This window comes from Tamandua tetradactyla, chromosome 1 (genome assembly GCF_023851605.1).
Source record: "Tamandua tetradactyla isolate mTamTet1 chromosome 1, mTamTet1.pri, whole genome shotgun sequence".
Classification (NCBI taxonomy): domain Eukaryota; kingdom Metazoa; phylum Chordata; class Mammalia; order Pilosa; family Myrmecophagidae; genus Tamandua; species Tamandua tetradactyla.
This window is the reverse complement of record NC_135327.1, coordinates 232,045,030-232,063,256: the sequence shown is the minus strand read 5'-3', so window position 1 is coordinate 232,063,256 and position 18,227 is coordinate 232,045,030. Positions and strand designations below refer to the sequence as shown.

The 18,227-nt window shown below is 47.3% G+C and overlaps 1 protein-coding gene across 1 annotated transcript in view; it reads left to right on the top strand.

Moving 5' to 3' along the window:
- Positions 1-5,980: 5,980 nt before the first annotated feature.
- Positions 5,981-18,227, top strand: part of ST8SIA6 (ST8 alpha-N-acetyl-neuraminide alpha-2,8-sialyltransferase 6) — a 102,076-nt gene continuing 89,829 nt past the window's right edge. The window contains exons 1-2 of the mRNA XM_077154644.1: positions 5,981-6,081; positions 6,661-6,759. Coding sequence (XP_077010759.1) covers positions 5,981-6,081; positions 6,661-6,759 — 200 coding nt within the window. The remainder of the gene's footprint in view (positions 6,082-6,660; positions 6,760-18,227) is intronic.

Below are 18,227 nucleotides of genomic sequence, written 5' to 3'. Positions count from 1 at the left end.
TTTATAAATTAAATCTATTTTATTAAGTGAATGTCTTATTTTTGCTTCTGTTATTTTAGCTATCCTAAAAATGGATTTCTTACACATATAGGAACTTCATACAGATCGTCCTGGTTCTCTATCTTATTAAAGTTAAAGCTACTCTCTGTGTAGAATGACTTCCATTTCTTATATTCCATTAGTAGTGGGTAAAAACCTATAATAAGCATATATTTGAAAAGATGCTCCTTATATAAGGTTGCTGATTTATGGAGGCTATTTCTAACTTAATTTATATCTGTGGCTTACTGAAAGCCTGCAGCCAGGGTTGTGCTGTTTCCGTGACTCTCCTCCCCGACGAGTGGCACATGCGTGTGCGGGTCGCCAGGCTTAGCAAAGCCATGCACACAGCCTGGAAGCCTGGGGACCGTTTTTCCTGGACAGGGTCACGCACATCACGTCCGCAGGAAGAGAACCACTCTCTGCTGCCCAACTTCAGTTTGTCACTGCTCCCCTTCCTTTACCATTTTGGGGGCTCCCACCTGCGCATACCCCAGACAGGAGGCTTTTCTACCTTTCTCCCCAGTCACATTTTTTTTTTTTTTGCTTTGCATTTGCTCACAAAGAATAGATTATTTATTTAACAACAACAAAATAAACATAAACTAGAAAAACATCTTCCTTTCCAATCAAATTTACCATCAGCAGTAGCTGAAGTTTGTGCCCTTAAATGCAGTACCATTTATTCAAACATTAAAAGTTAATCAGTAGAGAGCCCTGATATAAACTTGTCATTATAAATTCTGTATTTTTCAGTACAAAAATATGTAGGACAAAAAACTGAAATTTTTTTAAAATAATTTTTTAAAAAGAGAAGTCTTATGTTTACAGAAAAAAATCATGGAGAAAATATAGAGTGGCCGTCTGCCTCCAATTCATTATTGACATTTGCATTAGTGTGGTAACCTTTGTTACAGTTGATGAATGAATATTGTTATAATTGTACTATTAACTATAGCCCATAGTTTACAATAGGGTTTACTCTTTGTGTTGTAAAGTTCTATGGTTTTTTGATTTTTTTTATATTCTAGTAACGTATACACACCTGAAATTTCCCTTCTTAACCACATACATAAATGTATATATATATATATACTTCAGTGTTGTTTATTATATTCACCATCACCATCATCCATTACCAAAACCTTTCCATCAAACCAGCCAGAAACTCTGTACCAATTAAGCATTATTTCCCTGTTCTCTACCTCTATCCTAGTCCCTGGAAACCTGTATTCTAGTATCTGACTCTAAGAAGTTCCTTATTCTAATTATTACGTATCAATGAGATTATACTATATTTGTCCTTTTGTCTGGCTTATTTCACTCAACATGATATCTTCAAAGTTCATTCATATTGTCACATAAGTCAGACTTCATTCCTTTTTAAGGCTGCATAATATTTAATTGTATGTATTTCATTGTTTATCCATTCATCTATTGATTGATTTGGGTTACTTCCACCTTTTGGCAATTGTAAATAATGCTGCTGTGAACATTGGTGTGCAAATATCTGTTTGAGTACCTGCTTTCAATTCTTTTGAATATATAACTGGAAGTGGGATTTCTGGTTATATAGTAATTCTGAGGTACTCCCAAATTTTCTTCTATGGCAGTTGCACCAAATGGATGTGAATTGGTGTTGCCTTGTGTTTTTTTAAAAATTTATTTATTAATTAAAAAATAAAGAAACAAAATAAAACAACATACATAATCAGTAATTCACAATATCATCACTTAGTTGCATATTCATCATTTCTTAGAACATTTGCATTAATTCAGAAAAAGAAATAAAAAGACAATAGAAAAAGAAAAAAAACGAACACAGGAAAGAAAAAAAAAAAAGATTATACCTACCATACCCCTTACCCCTCACTTTCATTGATCACTAGCATTTCAAACTAAGTTTATTTTAGCATTTGTTCCCCCTATTATTTATTTTTATTCCATATGTTCTACTCCTTTGTTGACAAGGTAGATAAAAGGAGCATCAGACACAAGGTTTTCACAATCACAGTCACACTGTGAAAGCTATATCATTATTCAATCATCCTCAAGAAGCATGGCTATTGGAACACAGCTCTACATTTTCAGGCAGTTCCCTCCAGCCTCTCCATTACATCTTCAATAACAAGGTGATATCTACTCAATGCGTAAGAATTATCTCCAGGATAACCTCTCGACTCTGTTTGAAATCTCTCAGCCACTGACACTTTGTCTCATTTCACTCTTCCCCTTTTTGGTCGAGAAGGTTCTCTCAATCCCTTGATGTTAATTCTCAGCTCATTCTAGGGTTTTTCTCAATCCCATGATGCTGAGTCTCCATTCATTCCATGATCTCTGTCCCACGTTGCCAGGAAGGTCCACACCCCTGGGAGTCATGTCCCATGTAGACAGGGGGAGGGTGGTGAGACTGCTCGTGTTGGCTGGAGAGAGAGGCCACATCTGAGCAACAAAAGAGGCTCTCTTGGGGGTGACTCTTAGGCTTAATTTTAAGTAGACTTGACCTATCCTTTGTGGGGTTAAGTTTCATATGAACAAACCCCAAGACTTCCCCAGTCACATTTTTGTTGGAAGTCCATAGCTTCCTGCACGTAGCAGCTCCGCCCCACGTCCTGCGCCTCCTTGTGTACATGGAGACTTTCAGTCACGTGGGCGTGTTTCACATATCAAAGCCTCCCAGTATTTTCTATGAAAGTGAAGGCGTTCACCCTAACAAAGTAAAAGGAAGGGAAGGTGAGCTGCATGCCCCAGGCCCCAGGGGGAGGGGCGCCCACAGCTGTGGGGTCTCAGCAGACTCTCACCTGCCTGTGGGACACAGAGCAGGTGGGCGGACAAACCTGCAAAGGTTAAGTGGCTAAATGCCAGGGGCCCACCTGGTTTTCTGGTATTGGTTCTGCGGCTGATAATATTTAAGGGATTGAATCGATTTGTCGGGCTCTCTGTCTTCCAAGGATGAGCAAGATAATTCATGACATTTGACCCGAGTCTTCAATCACAAAGCGATGACCTTCCCGCCTGTTAAATTTCAACACTTGGCTTCGAGTTCCCACCGCAAATTTACACTTGGTTTTCCAATTAAAATGGGCTTTTGTGAGTCTCCCGCTGATAGCCATTGGCTTGATAAAAAGTGACTTCATTTGCAGCGAGGGTGTTTAGGGAACCCAGGGGAGGGCTGACTCCTCTGCCTTGGGCCCAGCTGTGCAGAAATATCACACTCCAGTAAATTAGGTCGATTTGCAGCTTCCTGGCTGGTACAATAATGCTTTTTTATTTTTCTGTAAACCATATTCAGCATGAGTTGTCTGCACAGCTCTTCTGCTCTAGGAGAAACACAATTCAGAGTATCTTCCAAACCCAGACTGCTTCTCCGCTTTCCAGATAAGTGTGCCACATCCTACTTATCTAACAGAATGCTTGAACTTTCAGATAGGTAGAATTGGATTACTATATTATCTTAGCACTCTCTGAATATAGCATTATTTTATTATACCATACTCAGATAAGCAGCTGGATTCCTAAAAATGTCAGTCATATAAAAGTAGCAATTTTTTCTTTTTGATTAGTCCATATTTTAACAGCAATGGGGAGCTATGAAAGGAGATCACCTTTTAAGTCACACTTATTTTCAATGTTTTGCTCTTTTTTGTCTTTAAGCATATCATTAGTTCTTAGATGATTTATTCATTGATTAAACACGTATTGATCAGTTATGTTGGGTTGGTTTTCAACGAAATTTTTAAAATATATTTTTATTGATAAAACTTAACATACAAACATTATCAATATACAAACAGCCCACACATGGTGTGTGATCAGTGGCTCACAATTACATAGTGTGTATTCATCACCATGATCACCTTGTAGGACATTTGCATCACTCCGGGAAAAGAAAGAAAAAAGAAAAAACTCATACACATCATACCCCTTACCCCTACCTTTCATTGACCACTATTATTTCCATGTACCCAATTTATTTTAACCTTTGTCCCCCTATTATTTATTTATTTATATCCATAGTTTTTACTCATCTGTGCATACCCCAGTTAAAAGGACCATCAGACACAAGGTTTTCACAATCACACAGCCACACTGCAAAAGTTATATCATTATACAATCATCTTCAAGAAACGTGGCTATTGGAACCCAGCTCTACAGTTTCAGGTACTTCCCTCCAGCCTCTCCAGTACACCAGAAACTAAAAAGGGATATCTGTATAATGCATGAGAATAACCTCGAGGATAACCTCTTAATTCTGTTTGAAATCTCTCAGCCACTGACACTTTATTTTGTCTCAATTTTTTCTTCCCTCTTTGGTCAAGAAATTTTTCTCAATCCCTTAATGCCAGGTCTCAGCTCATCCCAGGATTTCTGTCCCAGTTTTCCAGGGAGATTTACACCCCTGAGAGTCCCATGTAGTGGGGGTGGGCAGTGAGTTCACCTGCCATGTCAGCTTAGAAAGACAGGCCACATCTGGGCAACAAAAGAGGTTCTCTGTGGGTAACTTTTGGGCCTAATTTTTTTGTGTGTATGCTATATGGTGGGGTCACATTTCATTCTTCTTCCATGTGAGTATCTCGTTATTGCAGCATCATTGGTAGATTTTTTTTTTTTTTTTTTTGGTTGTTCGTTTGTTTTTCTGGGGGGAAATTTATGGGCTGGATTCCTGGGTCTCCTGCATGGCAGGAGAGAATTCTACCACCGAATTACCCTTGCACCCCCTTAGACCTAATTTTAAGTAGGCATAGCCTGTACTTTGCAGGAGTAAGTTTCATGGGGGCAAACCCCAAGATTGAGGGCTTGCCCTATTGATCTGATTGTCCCCGCTGCTTGAGAGAATATGAAAAATTCTCCAAATGGGGAAGTTGTCAATGAAGTATTTTCAATGAGAGTAAATACATTTCTTGTTATCATGCTCTTCTTGACGTGCTGTTATTTTTTTGGTGACTCTGCCCCTGGGGACAGGTGTACCTCTTCAGCTACCTGGATCCCATGCTCCTCAGGTGCCAACCCCACTCCCCACACACCCCTGCAAACGGCGCCCACCACTCCTCTCTCGGATAAGACTTTCTGCCTCTAGGACACTCCAGTTGAAACATAACTATTTTTCTTCCTTTGGAAAGTTAACTCGTTAAAGCCTTTCAAAGTCTCGGCCGTTCGGAACCATCTTGCTCTGGGCATACCCAACACGGCGGAGTCCAAGGGCTGCCCTGAAAACGCTGAGCGGGTGGCAGAGGCTCCCACAGACACCGTCCTGACCTTTGTGTTTTATTGTTTCTCCAGGGTCCAGAGTCAGAGACAAGGCCTAGGGTGGCTGCACAGGGGACAGGTTCGGGCCCCGAGAGGGGAGGCCCCTCCCGCAAGGTCGCGGCGACCACTGTCCTGCAACAATCGGAGAGGCCAGCGGCCGGAGAACTCCTCTATGCAAAGGGCCGGAGAGTAAACATTTCGGGCTTCGGGGACAGGTGGGCTGTGTGGCCACGCCTCGAGCTGCACTCGCAGCGTAAAAGCGGTGGTGGTCAGTGCGCAAAGGGGCGAGGAGGTCGGTGCGGCGACAAGCCGCTGTGCAGGCAGGCAGGGCGGGATCGGCCTTCCGGCCAGAGTTTGCGAGCCCTGGAGATGTTCTGGCCCCTGGAGGTCAGGTGACCCCGCGCGCGCGGCGGCGGCGGCGTTGGCGGCGGCGACCGGAGCCCGCAGAGCTGGGAGCGCCCGGGAGGAGCACGGCGGGCTCGGGACCGTTCTCCGCAGCCCGCCGAGCCAAGCGCCGGGCGGGCGGGGCGAAGGCAACCGCGGCCCCCGGGCACGCCCGCCGCCGCCGCTGTGCGCCCTGGGGGTGTGCGTGGTGGCGGCCGCGGTGGCGGCGGCGGCGGCGGCGGGCCGGGGCCGCCAGGGCTGCGCTTCCCCGCGGTGGCGGCGGCGGCGGCGCCGGCGCCTGTGGCTCCGGATGCGGCCGGGGGGCGCGCTGCTCGCCCTGCTCGCCAGCTTGCTGCTGCTGCTGCTGCTGCGCCTGCTCGCGCGCTCTGTCGACGCGCCCGCCCGCTCCAGGTAACGCCGGCCCGCACCCACCCCGCCCGCCGAGCGCCCCTGCAGCCCCGCGGGTGTCCACCCAGTGGGTACCTACCCCTCCTGTGCCCCGGAGTCACGCCGCGTGCCGATCCCGTCCGCGCCCACCCTGCCGGCCATGTGCCCGGGGAGCCCCGCCGCGCGCCCATCCTGCCCGCCTGCGCCCACCCCGCCGTGCGCCCAGGAGCCCCTCCGCCGGCCCCCTCGACGTGGGCGCGCAGACTTTTAGCTGACCGGCAGCGGCAGGCTAGGGGTGGTGGTTGGGGGAGTCCGGAGAATTGGGCTAGAGGACCGAGAGGTGGGTGGCGGGTGGCAGAAAGGTGAGCCTGGGACGGGGCGGGCGCCGTGTGGGGCTCCGAGGGGATCGGCAGAGCCACGAGGGCCCCAGCGTGCGAGGCTGGCCCAGCCGTCGGTGTCCCAGTCGACGTGCTCGGTTTCCCGTTCGGGTCCCTATCTCCCCCTCCCGCCCCCTCTACCCCCTACCCCCTCACACCCCGCGGCCCAGCCCTGCCCCGAGACCCGCGCCCGATGTCCCGACTATGCTTCTTCCCCGCCCTGCAGGCTCGTGGAGGAGGGAAGCCGGGCGGCCACCCCCCGCAGCCCCGCGGCGCTGACGACGCCCAGGAGCCTGGCCAGCCCGCGGCCGCGCGCCACCAACAGGTACCGGGCGCCGGGCGGGGCCGGGGCCGGGCTCGCGTGCGGAGACGCACTGGGCACACTACTCCCGCGGGATTCGCTTCGGCCGTCTGCTGCGGACAGAGCGAGGGAGGGTGTGTGAGTGTGTGAGTGTGAGGGTGTGCGCGCGAGTGTGAACAGTGAGCGCGCGCGTGCGGCCCTTCACGCTCCCTCGCCTCCCCTTTGCGCCTCGCTCCTCCAGGTGGATGCTCTTGAACCCGGGGAGACTCACCGCGCCCCGCTCTCCCGCGCCAAGAGCCGAAAGCCGCAGAGAGGCCCCGCCCCGCCGCCTTGCGGGGCTCGTCATGCCGCTCTGTGCTTTGTGCTTTCCCAGGGCAGCAGCGTTAGGTGCTTGTCCGTGAGAGTGGATTCTGTGCGCGGAGCTGGGAAGGTTTGTCCCTGGTGGGACAGACACATGTTTTCTTTTTCGTTCGTATGAGTATTAATCCATCCGCAATATTTATTGGGGTTTAATTTTTCTGATTATAAAAGTGATCCATGCTTAGTGTGGAAAGTTAGGCAATGAGAGAAATGTATGAAGGGAAACTACTTATTCAGAGATTCAGAGTTCTACCACCCAGGTGTAATGTTAAGATTTTGGTGTATTATCCTACAGAAGTTTTTCCTATACACATATGTATTTTAAAAATATACTTAAGCTTACTCTTAATATACAGGTTGTGTTGTCTCTTCACCAAAAAATCATAGACATGTTACATGTCATAAGGTTTTTTCAAAACATGGCTTTTGATGGCTGCATAATTCATTCATCATAAGAATGGGCCATAATCTACTTGTTTCCACTTTTTGACATTAGGCTGTTTCCTGTTTTTATTTTGTCTGTTTGCTATCAATAATTGCATCAGGACTCCTTGTATGTAAGTCATTGTCTTCATTTTGAATTCTCAGGACGGTCTGATAGAAGTTGGATTGTAAGGGCGAAGAGTGAGCACATTTTATGTTTTAAGTATGTACAGTCAGTTGCTTCCTACGAGCACTGAGTCCATTTCCCTTTCTCCCCCAGAAGAAGGTTTCGTGGCGCCCAGTTGCTCTTTCTTTTGCTGCTTTGACTCCTGCCTCTTTCCTGCTGTTCTCTCTTGGGACCCCTTTCCTCCCTGCAGCCTCTTTCTCACAGCTCTGGTTACGTTACGAATTCCACAGCCGCAGAAATCTCGGAGAAACTGCTGCTCCACGGTTTTGTGTGCAGGTTGGGGTGCCATAGGCAGCATGGCTTTGAGGGGGCTTTTTCCAAGGCCTGAGCCCACTATTCTAAGTGGGTGCCCCTTTGGGGAGGTGTGAGAGGTGCTCTAATCTAGTTATCTGGCTCCAGGCCTCTTCGGAGGTAATTCCTTGATGATTTGTCAGTTTCTTTTGGCATACTTCACTTCTACTTGGCGTGCTTCTGGAGGTAACATAGATAATTCTTCTCTTCTGGATGTGATCCAGTTTATTTAGACCTTTAAAATTTACTACCATTCTGCTATTTTTAAAACTCCTTGTCTTTGGCTCTATTTGCTCTTCCCGTTATCATTTATGATTATATCTGTGCTGCCAGGTCCCAGTTTTCATCTACGGGCTGCTTGGTAGTGTGGAGAGGTTGTGATTTGTTTGGTTTTCTGTGACTGTTCTGCACTCACAAGTCCCCCCCCCACCCTGGTAGCCATGCTGTGGGGGCGGTGACCTTCACACTGAGGTTCCAGGGGACAGAGGCTGTGATTAGCCCGTGTTCATGGTGGGGAAGCGGAAGCAGACGAAGTAAATTGCCAAAAGTTGACAAACTGGAAGCAGGAGTCAGACACAGGCCATGCAGCTACACAACCCTACACGCTTTATCTCCCTGCTGAGCTGCCTGTGCACATGTGTGCGTGTGCATGTGTGCATGCATGCATGCGTGTGTGTGTGCGTGTGAGGGAGAGATCAAACTCCTCGATCCAGATTAAAGCTTAGTCAACTGTGACTAGTCAAGCAGCTCTTTCTGTAATATTTACTCAGTTTCGGATTGTTTCCATGATCTCTCTCTCTTTTTTTCTCTTAAATTTTTTATTCTGAAATAATTTCAAACTTACAGAACAGTTGCAAAAATAATACAAAAGCCATACAGAGAACTCCAACATAACCACCCCCCTATACCCAGTCTACCAATTTTAACATTTTACCATATTTGCCATATCATGTGATCTGTCTGCTTGCCCTTCTGTCTGCTTGTCTGCCCGTCTGTCTGCCTGCCTGCCTGTCCGTCTGTTTGCCTTCCCACCTGTCTACCTGTCTGTCTGCCTGCCTGCCCGTCTGTCTGTCTGCCTGCCTGTCCGTCTGTTTGCCTTCCCACCTGTCTACCTGTCTGCCTGCCCGCCTTCTGTTTGCCTGTCTGCCTGCCCGTCTGTCTGTCTGCCTGCCCTTCTGTCTGTCTGCCTGCCTGCCCACCCATCTATCTGCCTGTCTGTCTGTCTGCCTGCCTGCTGCCTCCCTGTCTCTCTCTGTCTCGCTGTCTGAGCATTTGAGAGCAGATTCTGTACATCCTGCCCATGAACACTTACTCACATGAGCATTTCCTGAGAACAAGGATATTCATTTACATAACCACTGTAAAAGCAGTTGCCAGGCTCTCAAGACCTGTAACGTTGATATAAAGCGTGTATTCTATATTCCAGTTTCTCCTAAGTCCCAGTCACGTCCTTTGGGACTTTTCCCTCCATTATTACATCCAGTCCAGGATCATGTATTGAATTTAATTGTCATTGTCTCTGTCTTTGCTCTTTTTCTTTTAACTGTGGAAGGAAATATTTATACTGCATAGATTCTCTCCTCTCAGCCCCCCACTTGCCCGGCAGTGGGATTTGTCCTGTGCAGTCTGCTGCAGTACCTTCACCACCGTCTTGACAAGAACCTTCCCCGCGCCCCCGTCAGAAGCCCTGCACTCATTGGGCATCAGCGCCCCTGGGCCTCTCCCGGCCCCAGCCTGGTAAACTGTACTTTCCTTTCTGCCTGCAACCGTTTGCACACTCTCGCTATTTCACCTAAGACCCTTTGAGTCTGGTCCCACCGTCTCTCGCTTCTCCCCTGATGGTGTCCAGGTGCACAGAGAGGGTGAAAGTGGGGGTGGATTAGAGCTGGGGCCTGTGGCCATGTGCCCAGCGACCCCTGCCCTCTCCAGGGCCACACACCCTTCCTCGAGTGCCGCCCCTGAGCTGCCGATGCTGCTGTCCTCTCGGGATCTGGTCCTGGCGTCCCTGCCTTGGTCCTCACCAGGGTCAGCCTGCGAGGGCCACAGCCCGTCTCTCAGCTTGGTCTGGCCCTCTCAAAGCAGGCAAGACCGACCGAGGTTGGATCCGGGAGGCGCAATACCAGGGTTCCCGCTGCCTGCCGGGCAGGTGGATGTGACCCTGATCCAAGTTAAGCTTGGGTGGGGGGCCCTGGAGGTGAGCGACTGCCGGGGTGCTAACTGGGGGAGGGGCAAGCCCCCTCTGCCCTTGGCCCCCCCTTTTTCTCTCCAAGCCATGCCCACCCCTCCCTTTCTTTCTCTTCTCCCCACCCAGGCTTTTCCCTGCCTGGAACCCCAGGCCTGTCTGCCACCCACGCCTTAGTGGTCGCCTGGGAAAACTCCAGGAGTTGCGTCTTCCCAGTGAGATGGTGAATGTGCTGGAGAGGGACGTGGTGTTAGGAGGCGCATCTCTCATGAGCGTAGCTAATCTGATGCTCTTGTCTAAAGCTGAGTGTTACCTGTGCTTTCCTCTCTTCTTGCTTTTGGTGTGGTGTTGTGCTCTGTCCATCCTTCCCCAGTGGGGGTCTCAGGGTGACTAGGAAGGGGTCACCCACTCAGAAAGACAAAAGAGGAAATATGCGGATGTGTTTTCAAAGCATGTCCCTGGTGTGACACATCCTTTCTTTCTCCAGTAAGGTTTGTTAAAATTCATCATTGTTAACCAGCTCTTGGATTTATTTATCCATTTCTGATATATTTCCATGTTTGATTTCCTTTTTACTGCTTTATCTCTTAAAATTTCATTCTTTTTTTTCCAAATTGATGTCTTGAAGTGGATGTTTAATGTGTTATGTGATTTGTTCCTTTTTCTTTTAATGCTATGAATTTTCCTTTGAATGTGGCTTTGGATGCATTCCTTAAGTCTGGATACATAGTGCCCTGATTTTTTTTTTTTAACATGGGCAGGCACCAGGAAGCAAACCTGGGTCTCCATCATGGCAGGTGAGAACTCTGCTGAGCCACTGTGGCCTGCCCTATGATTTTTAAAAATATATCAGAAATTATTATTATTTTTTTGTTTATTCCCATAGTTATTTAGGAGAATACTTTTTTTTAAGTATTTTTACAAAAATACTTTTTTTAATTATATAGTATAATGTATATACAAAGCAAAGAAATAAAAAGGCAATAGTTTTCAAAGCACTCTTCAACAAGTAGTTACAGGACAGATCCCAGAGTTTGTCATGGGCTACCATATGATCCTCTCAAATTTTTCCTTCTGGCTGCTTCGGAATATAGGAGGCTGGAAGGCTTAAATATTTTTTTTATCATGATCAACTATTTTTCCTTCTTTTTTTGTGAAAAATAGCATATATACAAAAAAGCTATAAATTTCAAAGCACAACACCACAATTAGTTATAGAACATATTTCAGAGTTTGACATGGGTTAGAATTTCACAATTTTAGGTTTTTACTTCTAGAAAATAACATACACAAAAAAGCTATAAAGCACCACAATTAGTTGTACAACAAATTTCAGAATTTGACATCGGTTAAAATTTCACAATTTTAGGTTTTTACTTCTAGCTGCTCTAAAATACTAGAGACTCAAAGAAATATCAATTTAATGATTCAGCATTCATATTAATTTGTTAAATCCTATCTTCTCTGTATAACCCCACCGTCACCTTTGATCTTTCCATCCCTCTCTTTAGGGGTGTTTGGGCTATGGCCATTCTAAATTTTTCATATTGGAAGGGTTTGTCACTAATACAGGGTAAGGAGATGGAAACATCTGACATTCTGGAGAGAGGAAAATATTTTAAATTTCCATGTGCTTGAAATATTTTTTCTTAAATATTAATTTAGCATTTTTTCTTGATATTAATTTTGGTTATTGATCATGAAAGAAATCCAATAAAGCCCTTCCATAAACTGTTATGTTCCAAAATATTTAGTGGTTAGAAGTGTGGGGTTGAATTCTTGTGGTGCTAATGAAATGGCCGGAGCAGGCCTGGTGAAAGCTCTCTTGGCATCCCGGCCTCTCTCCGTGATCACCCACCTGCTGGCTGTAACTTTGCTTCTTGGTGGCCGTTGTCCATTTGAGGTTCTGCAACTGCTGGGGCTTCCTGGGCAGCAGCAGGTCTACAGTGTCCTGGTCAGCTGGTGCCTATCCACGCCCCCCATTCGATGGGAACAGCCCTCTGCACTCTGTTTCCCAGAGGCCAGCCTTTCCCTCAATGCCCCCCCCTCCCTGCACCCCCACCCCACTGGAGGAGGGGCTAGGCAGAGCGGGGGAGCAAAGCCAGGTCACCCGCACAGCAAGGGTTAAAACCGCACATGGCATTTACCTTACCGGGTTGTTTTAGAGGCAAGCAAAAAGAAGGAAAGCCGCCTGTTATTTCACCACCAAAAATATGGCTATATCCATATTTGGTAACTTCCAGTACCTTCCATGCGCATATATACTATGCTGGGCATATTTTGTCGTGGGTTAGTGATACTTTTTAGAGATTTTTAAAGCATTTTTTTTTTAGCAACATGAGGACCTTTCTCCCTGCCATTAGTTTTCTTCTACAGCAAAATTTTTAGAGCATAGTTTAGGAGTGCACAGATGTGTCATAATTTATTCTTTCGTTTTGGACATGTGGACTATTTATGTTTTATTGTGATTTATAATCTGTATGAACAACTGTATATCCTTGCACACACTCCTGATTATTCAGGTAGACTGGATAGAGGTGGAGGGGCTGGATAAAAAAACCCTGAAAATTTGAAATATTATATGAATTTCTTCACAATTAACACACTAGTTTTTCTATATTACCGCTCTTAGCAATATCTGAGAATGACGATGACTCAAACTCTTGCCATTACTATGGGTTAGAATTTGTTCAAGTTTTCTAATTTGAGAAATTTTATTTTATGAATGTTTTATTTTATATTTATTTGTTTACTGTCTTATCTTTTTCAGATATTCATTGGACTTTTATACATTTTTCTTTTCTAAATTGGATTCTCATTGCCTTGTCTATGTTTCTATCAAGATATTAAATTTTCTTATTAACTAAGGAAGTTTACATATATCAAAGTTCTAAAACTTTTATTCTCCATACAGGAAAATCAATTTACTAGTTTGTCTATCATTTACTTGTGTTTGTGGTTATTTACTCCTTCTGTGGTCATACTTTTCTTTGTCAATTCTTCTTTTGAATATGTACATTTGCAACCCTTAGATAAGCATCCATCCTTTTTGTTAGAACATTTAAACCTTTATTCCATCAACAATTTCTTTTGGCTTGTGGCAAATTTGTTAAAATTTATTGTTATTGTTACTCTATTGCGTACTTTCTACTTTGAGAAGTATTTTTATTTGAATTATGTTATTGTTTACAAATCTGGAAATATTATTTATTTTCTCCTTTCAGTGCCTGGTGCCTGTCCTTTTAAGTGATCTCCTGCATTTCTTTAGCTCTTTAGTTTTATTCATTTATCAGCCAGCTGCCATCAGTCTTATGGGAATATTTCAGCCTTGGAATGTGTCTGATGGTCTTTTGGACTCTTCAGATATTTGTGGGTTTCTGGGGACTGAACACTGGGTCACAACCCCACCTTTTTTAGTCTTCAAACTTCGCAGATGTTGTTCTCTATTCTCTGACTTTTAAGGCTTCCAAGAAGAAATACAGGCAATCTCACTTTAGTTTCTCAGAGGTAAGCTGTTTCATGTTTGTCTGACGGGATCCTGGCGGTATTTTCTTCTTTCTGCTCAACATTTTCTGAATTCACGTGGGCTGTGTGTGCAGCAGCCTCTTTGGGCTAATTTTGCCGTGGAGAAGGTCAGCCTTCCCGGTCCTCAGGCCCAGCTGCTTTTAAATTGAGGAGAAAGCACGTAGGGCATCTTCACCGCAGAGCGTGCGCATGTCCTGGCCGAGCCCCCACGAGCTGCCCCCTCCCCTGCCCCTCCCCACGCCTCTGCCCGCCTCTGCCCGCCTCTGCCACCGCCTCTGCCACCGCCTCTGCCCTCCGCGATACCACATTACTTCCCGTTGTGCCGGGTCTAGGACCGTAAAGCTATTACATTTTAATCTTTACAGTTTTCTTTCTTATTTCAGCCTGTATCTTTTCACACCAGTTTACATCTTAGAAAGCTTTTAAATCTCACCTTCCAGTCCTTATTTGATGTTTTCTTGTATTGTATTGAGGATGCAAACAAATACTTTAAAAATATTTCTCCTGGTGTGATTTTTCTGTGCAACCTTCCCCTCAGAGTGACAGAACCCTTGCCTGAATTTCTTCTAAGTTTAGCTGCGCCCGATCCCCTGCAGGTCCCTCTGCCCAGCTGTGCAGGATGGTCCCTGGGGCACGTGCACCCCACACGTGCTCACAGCGCCCCCCACTCATGGAGGAGCCCGTCAGCACAGCCCTGCACTGCTGGGATTCGGAGTTTTTAGTGCTGGACCCCAGCTTGGCCCAGGCACTAGCAAAAGAGCAGGGCCCAGGAAGGGGGTGGGAGAGGAGAGGTGTGAAGGCCCGAGAGGGTCAGTCCCGGGCCCCTGGCCGGCCCCCCGCACCCCGCCCTCAGCATGGCCTTATAATCCACAGAGCCAGCTGGGGGTCCCGGACAGGCCCGTCCCATTGGCTCCAGCAGGGGCAGTTTCCCATGTGCCCTCAGTCGGGCTCTTCCCGGAACCTGGCAGCTCCCTGAAGCGCTGACCAGTCGCCACTGAAACGCGTGTTGTGATTCTGGGGGACTTGTGTGCTTTCCTGCCGGGGGAGCTGCCCACCAGCCACTGCCTCCCACAAAGGGCCCTAAGGGTGGTTATTCGACATTTTGTTGCATATGGTCGCTCAGGCCTATTAGTGCCCGCGCCAGAGGAGACACTAGAATGTAGGCAGAGGCCCCTAGCCATGGGGTGGGGTCCCTGGGCCCTGGCCGCAGGCAGGGACGGCTCTTCTCACCCCAGTGGGCCCCGTGGTGGAAATGTAACCTCCCAGGACGCTGTAAGCGTTGCCACTGTGGTGCCCCTGCTTCTGTGCTTTTAGAAGGAATTATGTGTCCTGGGTTTAAAAGTCAGAGCCCTTGGAAGTCGCCTGGAGTCCGGGACCTGGAGTTGGCTGGCGTCGAGCGTTTCCCTCTTGCACGGGTTGGTCTGCTTCCCGACCTCCGCCTGCCCGCGGCCCCTCTCCCCGGTCTCAGCAGGACTGGCGGGTCCGAGCCCCGCAGGGCCACAGAGTGCGGGGCAGGCCCGGGCCGCCGTGGGCCCTGGGCGGCGGGAGCAGGGCCGCGAAGGCCGCGAGTGCTGGCCGCTGCTTCCCGGCCTCGAGGGCCGCGTGGCCGCGCAGGGCGGGGGCTGGACGGGCAGCCGTGTCCGCAGGGCCACCCTCCCTGGAGACGGGGTGGGGGGTGTGTCCTAGTGAGGCGCGGCGTGCCTGCCCCCGACGGGCCCCCGTTCCGCGTGCAGGTGGGGGCTGGAGGCCCGGGGCGGGGGGTCAGCGTGGGGGGCGCGCGGCCGTCCGCGGGCGGGGCTCCTCCTCAGGCTAGGACCCGGGGTTCTGTCCCTCTGGGCCGCGGCTGACCGCCGGGTCCCTCCTTCCCTAAAGCCCCTGCCCGCAGGCGCCGCCCGTCCAGGAAGCCGGCGCAGCAGCGACCGGCCGGGGCTTCAGGGCCAGCCAGAGGCCAGCCTGGCCGCGCGCGGCTCAGGAGGGGCGGCGGGGCGGGGGCGGCCCTGCGGGGACGGGCTGCGGGACGCCGCTGGTGGGCGGCTCACCTTCCCGGGAGCGCCGAGGGCTCGCGGCGGGCGGGGGCCGGGCGCCCCTCCTCACCTGGCGGCCGCGGGGCCCTCCCGGACGGGGGCGCGGCCGGAGCCGGGGGTGCTGCGGGGCAGCGCCCTGTCCCCAGGCTTCGCCCTGCCCTGTGGCTTCTCTCCCCGGGGAGAGGGGCCGCCGCCTCCCTTCAGACGTGTCCGGGGCGGGTGCCCCTCTTCTGTCGGACCAAGTGCTGAGAGCCGCGAATGCACCCCGGGGAATCAGCCAGGAATTCTTGGCAACAGTCATATCTCCGGGCCTGATTATCTCTGCAGATGATTTTATAAGGTATGCTCCGTGCTTCTGAAAGTACTGTAAATTAATCTGGTGACTTGTTTCATGAAATACACTGTAATTCTCTGACATACAACTTTTAGACTAAGGAATTGAAGTTGCAAACAGAGCCGTTCATTTTGAACATTATAAAAGTCTCCTACTTGTTGGAACCTCTGTTGGAAGGTAATTTCACATGTCATCTCCAGAGGATATATTCAATATCCCGTAGATTCTTTTTGAGAATCTCAAAAAAAGATTACCTTACAATAATTTCAAAAGCACAGGGCAAACCCTATAAAATTATCTTTAGAGATAATTATGCCCAAAGATATGAATGGAGATGGCATTTTTCACTCATCAGAGGAAACAGTCACTATTCCGTAATTCTTTGGGGGAATATATCCCATTTTTCCTTCTTCTGTGGTCATATGTCTGACCACCATCCTGCGTCTGGAATGTCCCTCTTACTGCCAGAGCTGGTGCTGCTCGGTTCACTTGGCACCGTGTTATCTGGGCACAGCACAAACTCTCCAGGTGTATCTTGTTGACAGAGCTGTGCTACTGTATGCTGAGACAGTGGGCTGCTTTTGTATTTTTGCCTGGCTTCCTCCGACCCCTGCATTTGCTGGGAGGTGGCCAGTACACTCAGGCTTTCTGTCTGGGGAACGTTTTTCGTGGAGGGGACGCTGGCCCTGTGGGACCACTGCCTCGCTGTGCCGTGCATCACCATGCCCCACCATAAGCTGGAAGGCAGCACGCTGGGATTTGAGTCCTGTTGCCTTGTAAAGAAAATCCTACTAGGTTTTCAGAGGTGCACTGTACCGTACTGTGTTGTGCAATAGACACCCACTCAGTTCTACTTGGTAAAATACCCAGGATGAGAAAACCTGAGTTTAGAGTTGTGTGCATGCATGAGTCTATAAAATAAATACTGTGACTGGGGGAATTTGAATCAAACCTGAAAACTCTGTAGTCATTTCTCTGAGGGATAACGAACACTAATAAAGCATTTGAATGAGTAGGCATAAAGCCTCAAGATATTTGTACCTTGGAGAACTTTTTTTTAAATAAAAGATTTAGAGATTAGTTATCACATATTTCTGCAGTCTCTGCTAGAATGCTCCCTTCTGTGGGGTTGTGAAAACTCTTTGAAGAGCTGCAGAGCAGTAAAATTTTCTACAGAAATATAACATTAGATAAGTACCTATGAAGAACTTGTATTCCTAAAGCAAAGATTCAGTGTTACTTAGGCTTATACTGTGCATCTGCTGGAAAACTCATAAATGAACATGGAATATTTCAAGCTAGGAGCCTGCATACAAAATTTTTCATTACTGTATTGACTGTTCAACTGTGAGCTCTGCAAACACTAGGCTGATTAAAAAGAAGGAGAAGAACCTGTAAAAATCTGAAAAAGCTTGATTTTTACAAAATTTTGAACACTTTAAGATTTTTTCTGTTTTCCTTAAGGATGTTTTTGGTGAGAATGAGATATGTATTAGATTTAAAAGATTGTTTTATATCATCTTTATAATGAAAACAATAAAAAACAGAATAAAGCTGCTATTTGGATTCGCTTCAAATGTGGAACTTTCAAGGAGATATTTTATAAATGTGATATAATTGGGTGTGACAAATTCTTTAAAATGAAACTGAATTAAATTAACTAATTTAGAGGTGGGGCTTCAAGAATGGAAGAATAAAAAGTCATTTTAACCAATAGTGCTGGGCCAGTTGGAGCTCTGCATGTAGAAAGGTGAGTTTAGAAGCCTACCTCACACCACACACAAGAAATGATCTCAAAATGGATCAGAGACTTAAGAGCTAAGAGCGTAAAACTTGTAGAAGGAAGTGTAGGAGAACATCTTTGCAATCTTGATTAGGCAAAGAGTTCTCGGGTATAACCCAAAAGCAAAATCAAGAGAAAACTGCAGATAAATTGCATTTCATTAAAATAAAAAACTTTTGTGCTTCAACATGTAAAAAGATGAGCCACAAACTGAGAGAAATTATTTGTGAATCATACGTCTGATAAAAGAGTTGTATCCAGAATATGTAAAGAACTCTTACATCTCAATAACAAGAAGACAGACAGCCCAATTTAAAAATGGACAGAAGATTCAAATAAGAAGAGATGCAGATGACTAATAAGGACATTGTTTTTATTTGCTG